This window comes from Otolemur garnettii, unplaced genomic scaffold (assembly GCF_000181295.1).
Source record: "Otolemur garnettii isolate 467f Iridium unplaced genomic scaffold, OtoGar3 scaffold00210, whole genome shotgun sequence".
Lineage (NCBI taxonomy): Eukaryota > Metazoa > Chordata > Mammalia > Primates > Galagidae > Otolemur > Otolemur garnettii.
This window is the reverse complement of record NW_003852605.1, coordinates 162,510-169,848: the sequence shown is the minus strand read 5'-3', so window position 1 is coordinate 169,848 and position 7,339 is coordinate 162,510. Positions and strand designations below refer to the sequence as shown.

The window sequence follows — 7,339 nt, the reverse complement described above, 5'->3', positions numbered from 1 at the left end:
TGCACCCCCTGGTATATGGGGCCAGCTTCCTACTCACTAAGCCACAGGTGCCACCCGCAGTGTCACTCTTGTTCAGGGTGGTCTTGAACCTGTGAGCCCAGGTAACCTAATTGCTTTGGCCTCCCAGAGTGGTAGGATTACAGGCATGAGCCACATTGCTGGGCCTGTGGTCTGTTTTTAAATCCAGTTCAACAATCTCTGACTTCTAAATGGTTTTCAGAGTTTATACTATTTATATTTAATATAATTATAGATGTGGTTTGTTTTTAGACACCCATTTTGCTTTTTGTTTCCTATTTGTAAAATATGTTGTTTCATTCTTTTTTCCTCTTTGTATTTATGTTGTTTATTATTCCATTTTATCTCTTTTATTTTCTAATTAGCTATATATCTTCCTTTTTTCATGGTGATTGTTCTAGGGTTTTGTGGATGGAAAAAACACATTTAGCATATTTTTTTCCTTTTTTCTCACATAGCAATCATCAACACAGGGTTTTTCCCTACACATCAAACAGTAGACACCAGTTGGGTATCCTCTAATTCAATTCAATTTTGATGCTGTCACAAAACTTAGGGAAGTACAATAGGGCCTCTATTAAGTTTAATATCCACTGTAACAAACTGATTAACATACAGAGGTGGTCAGCTTAAGGAACTAGGCCTACTGTTCTGATACATACTCGTATGTCTGGTCTGTGAAAATTAGGTCAGTTTAAGGAGGTGGTCAACAATGGAGGTCTGATATATTAGTTTTACCAGTTTATTGTAAAGGATATTACAAAGGATATGGATGAAAATATGCATAAAGTGAGGTCTGGAGGAAGAGCATGGAACTTCCATGTCCTCTCTGAGTATACCATCCTCCAGGAACCCTCCAAGTGTTCAACTATCAGGAAGTTCTCTGAACTCATTCTTTTTTGGATTTTATGGAGGCTTCATTATGTAGCAACATTTAATGAAACCATGGGCCATCAGCTTAACCTTTAGGCCTTCTCTCCTCCCTGAAAGACGGGGGTTGGGGAGTGCTGTAAATTCCAACCCTTTAATCATGACCAACCCCCATCCTGAGGCTACTTTGGGGTCATCAGTCACCACTCATTAGCCAACAAAAAGATATCTCTGTGGAAATTCTAAGGATGTTTATTGTTGTGCCAGGAAGTGGAGTTGAAGGCCAAATATGTACTTCACAGTACCACAGGTTTACCATATATATGTATATTTATTTATTTTTCTTTCTCCGAGACAGGGTCTTGGCCTGTTACCCAGGCTAGGGTACAGTGGTGTCATGAAGCTCACCACAACCTCAAATTCCTGGGCTCAAGTGACCCTCTTGTCTTAGCCTCCTGAGTACCTGAGACTATAGGTGCAGATCACTACCCCAACTAATTCTTTTATTTTTTTTTAGAGATAGAGTCTCGCTTGCCCTCGGTAGAGTGCTATGACATCATAGCTCGCAGCAACCTCCAGCTCTTAGGCTTAGGCAATTCTCTTGACTCAGCCTCCCTAGTAGCTGGGACTACAGGTGCCTGCCACAATGACTGGCTATTTTTTGTTGCAGTTTGGTTGGAGCAGGTTTGAACCCACCACGCTCGGTATATGGGGCCAGCGCCCTACTCACTTGAGCCACAGGCACTGCCCCTACATTATATATTTTTAATGTATCAAATATACATTCAAATAATATCATACCACTTCACTTGTAAGGAACTTACAAAAATATACTTTTATTCCCCTCCCATCCTGTGTGCTATTATTGAACATTTGCTCTATGTATGTTGTAAATCGGTAGTAGCTTGGATTATATGAAGTTTTTAAATGAGAAAGTTTTTTTATAATTACCCATATACTACTCTGTTTCTAAGGGAGAAGTGGTTTCACTCTTGCTCCTAGTGGTTTCAGTAGGCTGGTCTTGAACTCCTGAGCTCAAACATTCCACCCGCTTTGACCTCCCAGAATGCTATGATTACAGGCATGAACCACCATGCCCAACCTAAGAGATAAGGTCTTGCTATGTTGCCTAGGCTGGCTTTGAACTACAGAGCTCAAGCAGTCCTCCTCTTGAGCCTCTTGAGAAGCTGGGACGAGTGGTATGTGCCATTGTGCCCAGCTTGGTTTTCTTTTCTTTTCTTTTTTTTTTAAGTCTCACTTGGTCACCCTTGGCAGAGTGCCATGGCATCTTAGCTCACAGCAACCTCAAACTCTTGGGTTCAAATGATCCTCTTTTTTTTTTTTTGAGACAGAGCCTCAAGCTATCCCCCTGGGTAGAGTGCTGTGTCATTACAGCTCACAGCAACCTCCAACTCCTGGGCTCAAGCGAGTCTCCTGCCTCAGCCTCCCAAGTAGCCGGGACTACAGGCACCCACCACAATGCCTGGCTATTTTTTGGTTGCAGCTGTTGTTGTTTGGTGGGCCCAGGCTGGATTCAAACCCTCCAGCTCAGGTGTATGTGGCTGGCACCTTAGCTGCTTGAGCCATAGTCACTGAGCCACATTTCTAGTAATTTTTGACTAGATGCTGGACATTGTAAATATTATGTTGCTGAGCATTTGGATTTTGTTTTCTACTTTTTTTGTTTTTTTATTTCGAGACAGAGTCTCACTTTGTCACCCTCGATAGAGTGCTGTGGCATTACAGTTCACAGCAACCTCCAACTCCTGGGTTTAGGCAATTTTCTTATCTCAGCTTCCTGAGCAGCTTGGACTACAGGCACCCACCACAATGCCCAGCTATGTTTTCTACTTTTAAGAAGTGTTGAGTTTAGTTTTAGTAAATAACTTAATATTTTTAAAATTAATCCTTTTGAGACTTTTTATTTTTATTTTTTTTTAGAGACAGAGTCTGACTTTGTTGCCCTCAGTAGAGTGCCATGGCGTTACAGCTCACAGCAACCTCCAGCTCTTGGGCTTAGGTGATTCTCTTGCCTCAGCCCGCCTAGTAGCTGGGACTACAGGCATCCGTCATAAGGCCTGGCTATTTTTTTGTTGCAGTTTGGCCGGGCCGGGTTTGAACCTGCTACCCTCAGTATATGGGGCTGGCGCCCTACCCACTGAGCCACAGGCACCACCCTGTTTTCTACTTTTAAGAAGCGTTGAGTTTAGTTTTAGTAAATAACTTAATATTTTTTAAATTAGATTAATCCTTTTGAGACTTTGTATTTTTATGTTTTTTGAGACAGAGTCTTACTATATCACCCTTGGTAGAGTGCCGTGACGTCACAGCTCATAGCAACCTCAAACTCTTGGCTTTAAGCCATTCTTTTGCCTCAGCCTTCCAAGTAGCTGGGACTACAGGCGCCTGCCACAACACCCAGCTATTTTTTGTTGCAGGTATCGTTGTTTTAGGTGGCCTGGGCTGGGTTCGAACCCTCCAACTTCGGTGTATGTGGCTGGCACCAGACCACGGGTGCTGAGCTGAGACTTGTTTTAAAAAAAAATTATTTAAAAAATTCTTTTTAGAGGAGGTACCTGTCGCTCAGTGGGTAGGGCGCCAGCCCCATATACCAACAGTGATGAGTTCAAACCCGGCAAAACTGCAGCAAAAACCCAGTTCAAACCCAGCCAAACTGCAGCAAAAAAATAGTCGGGTGTTGTGGTGGGCACTTGTAGTCCCAGCTACTCAGGAGGCTGAGGCAAGAGAATTGCCTAATTGCGAGCTGTGACGCCACAGCACTCTACTGAAGGTGATAAAGTGAAACTCTGTCTCAAAAAAAAAAAAAGTTATTTCTAGGCTAAGTGTCCATAGCTCCATGGTTAGGGCACAGGCCACATACATCAGAGCTGGTGGGTTTGAACCCAGCATGGGCCACCTAAATAGCAATGACAACTACAACAACAATAAAAAAATAGCCGGGCATTGTTGTGGGTGCCTGTAGTCCCAGCTACTTCGGAGGCTGAGGCAAGAGAATTGCTTAAGCCCAAGAGTTTGAGGTTGCTGTGAGCTGTGACACCACTGCACCCTACCAAGGGTGACTTGGACTCTGTCTCAAAAAAAAAAAAAAACCAACTTTTTAGAAATGGGATCTTGGCAGCCAGGCACTATGGCTCATGCCTGTATCCCTAGCACACTGGGAGGCCAAGATGGGTAGACTGCTTGAGCTCATGAGTTTGAGACCAGCCAAAGTGAGAGTTCATCTCTACTAAAAATAGAAAACCTGAGGCAAGAGGATTGCTTGAGCCCAAGTTGTTGGTTGTTGTGAGCCATGACACCATGGCACTCTAACCAGGGCAATAGCTTGAGACTCTTGTCCCCCCCAAAAAAAGAAAAGAAAAGAATTGGGATCTTGTGTAGGCTGTATATAAACTCTTGTGAATAAACAGTTTCCCTGCTTTAGTCTTCCAAGTAGTTGGGATTGCAGGTACATGTGACAGTGCTCAGCTTGAGACTTGTTTTTAAGCTTTGTAGGAAAGGTCTGGAGTAGCCTTTCCTTTAGGTTTAGTTTATCCCTACTAGTAAAGCATGACTATTCTTAGATTTCTACTGAATGCCCCATGTGTCAATAAGGTCTTTTCACTTTGGTTGGTCAGAACTAAAATATTTGTATGTGTATCACTTAGCCCTGGGTAAGCACTAGGAATTATTCAGCTTACAACTCCTCCTCTTAGTTTTCTTTTGCCTGTTCTCATGGAGTCTCACCAAAGCATGTTTAGTAGTATTTAGCCAAAGACCCACGAGGACCTATTCTTCTAGCAGGCTCTAATCTCTGTCTTTGAAATTGGCTTGGGATTCTTTTTTCTGTGCCTCTTTTCAGAAACTCCTACCAGGCCCAGTGTGGTGGCTTACGCCTGTAATCACTCTGGGAGGCCAAGGCAGGTAGATTGCCTGAGCTCACGAGTTTGAGACCAGTCTGAGCCAGAGTAAGACCCCCATCTTTAAAAATAGCCAGGCATTGTGGTAGAACCTGTAGTCCCAGCTACTTGGGAGGTCGAGGCAAGAGCATCACTTGAGCCTAAGAGTTTGAGGTTGCTGTGAGCTATGATGCCACAATACTCTACCCAGGGCAACAAAGTGAGACTCTGTCTTGAAAAAAAAAAAAGAAAGAAAACTTCCAGACACAAAGTCTAGATAGATGATTATGGAGTTCACATTGTTTTATTTCTTTTCCTCAAGGATCACAGTGTGGTATTGCCTGTTTTATGGTATCTCGGAACTTTGTTTCGTATGTTTTATCTAGTTTTCTAGGAGTTTCTGGCAGGAAGGCAAGTTTGGTAACAAGCTATCGTGGCTGAAAGTGGAAATCCCTCCTGTGTCCTATCATTCATTCGGCGTTTCTTTACTTTCTGGTAGATACATTTTAAACTTATCTCGTATTAGCTCTGCTTTAGCCCTGAAATCAGCCATTTCTCTTAGAAACTTCATTTCCTTTTAGTGAAGAACAGTTTACATACCAAGACCTATACACTCAGGTATTGTTGCTTTTAGGCACCCTCAGTAAATAGCTAGGAAATATATGTAGGTATAATGTATTTACATGTTCATCTGTAAGTATATCTATATCTGTTTATGCATTTAAACTTTAAAACCAAGAGTTCATTCTGATAGCTCCAATTCTAGAACAATACCATGTTCTTTTAGGTGTTTTCCTTCCATGTTTATAAATACCTTCTCTGTCAATTAAAAACTTGGCTTCCAGGATTGGTGCCCATAGCTCAGTGGTGAGGGTGCCAGCCACATACACTGGGGTTAGTGGGTTCAAACCTGGCCCAGGCCTGCCAGAACAACAATGACAACTACAACAAAAAAACAGCCAGGCTTTGCTCAGCACCCATAGCCCAGTGGTTACGGCACCAGCCACATTCACTGAGGGTAGCAGGTTCGAACCCAGCCCAGACCAGCTAAACAACAATGGCAACTACAACCAAAAAATAGCTGGGCGTTGTGGTAGGCACCTGTAGTCCCAGCTACTTGGGAGGCTGAGACAAGAGAATCGCTTAAGCCTAAGAGTTTGAGGTTTCTATGAGCTGTGACGTCACAGCACTCTACCAAGGGCAATATAGACTCTTGTCTCACACACACACACAAAAAATAGCCAGGCCTTTGTGGCAGATGGCTACAGTCCCAGCTACTTCGGAGGCTGAGGCTGAGGCAAGAGAATAGCTTGAGCCCAGGTGGCACCAGTGGCTCAGTGAGCAGGATGCTGGCCACATATATCAAGGATGGAGGGTTTGAACTCCATCCAGCCAAAGTGCAACAAAAAATAGCCGGGCCTTGTGGTGGGCACCTGTAGTCCCAGCTACTCAGGAGGCTGAGGCAAGAGAATTGCCTAAGCCAAAGAACTGGAGATTGCTGTGAGCTGTGATGCCATGGCACTCTACCAAGGGCAACAAAGTGAGACTCTGTCTCTAAAAAAAAAGGAGAGGCAGAAAGTGAAAGAATGGCTTGATTCTGAGTTTGAGGTTCCTGTGAACTATGATATTACAGCATTCTACCGAGGGTGACAGAGTGAGACTCTGTCTCAAAAAAAAAAGAAAAGAAAGAAAAGAAAACAATTTGTTGTTGTTATAGTTATTGTTTAGCAGGCCCAGGCTGGGTGGGAACCCACCAGCCCTGGTATATGTGGCTGGCACCCTAACCACTGAGCTATAGTTGCCAAGCCAAGAAAACATTTAAAAATTAAAAATATGTAAAGTTTATCTTCCTTTCTCAAAATACTTATTTAAAATCAATCTTGGCTCAGCACCTGTGGCTCAAGTGGCTAAGGCGCCAGCCACATACACCTAAGGTGGCAGGTTTAAATCCAGCCCGGCCCGCCAAACAACAATGACGGCTCCAACCAAAAAATAGACGGGCGTTGTGGCAGGCACCTGTGGTCCCAGCTACTTGGGAGGCTGAGGCAGGAGACTCGATTGAGTGCAGGAGTTGGAGGTTGCTGTGAGCTTTGATGCCACAGCACTCTACCTAGGGCGACAGCTTGAGGCTCTGTCTCCAAAAAATAAATAAATAAAATCAATCTCCCTGCCATACCTGTTATCTTCTTGCATCCTGTCACTGCCCAGGTGAATCCCCCAGTGTTCTCTTATGTTCTCAGTTACCAGGTTGACTTAATTATGCTGGTGAAGTAAGAGAAGAGAAAGACAACGGTAGATTGTATCTTTATTGAGTCACTGTTCTTTTTTTTTTTTTTTCAGAGACAGCATCTCACTTTATCGCACTGAGTAGAGTGCAGTAGAGTGCACAGCAACCTCCAACTCCTAATTTTCAGTGTGTTTTCTTTTTTTTTTTTTTTTGAGACAGAGCCTTAAGCTGTCCCCCTGGGTAGAGTGCTGTGGCATTACAGCTCACAGCAACCTCCAACTCCTGGGCTCTAGCGAGTCTCCTGCCTCCGCCTCCCAAGTAGCTGGGA

The 7,339-nt window shown here is 43.6% G+C and overlaps 1 protein-coding gene across 6 annotated transcripts in view; it reads left to right on the top strand.

Moving 5' to 3' along the window:
• IPP (intracisternal A particle-promoted polypeptide) overlaps positions 1-7,339 on the top strand; it is a 45,422-nt gene that overhangs the window by 29,541 nt on the left and 8,542 nt on the right. The window contains exon 9 of one of the 6 annotated variants that reach the window (XM_023507856.1): positions 7,156-7,161. The exons of the other annotated variants lie outside the window; for them this stretch is intronic. Within the exon in view, the coding sequence (XP_023363624.1) occupies positions 7,156-7,161 (6 nt within the window). The remainder of the gene's footprint in view (positions 1-7,155; positions 7,162-7,339) is intronic. 6 annotated transcript variants of the gene reach the window in all.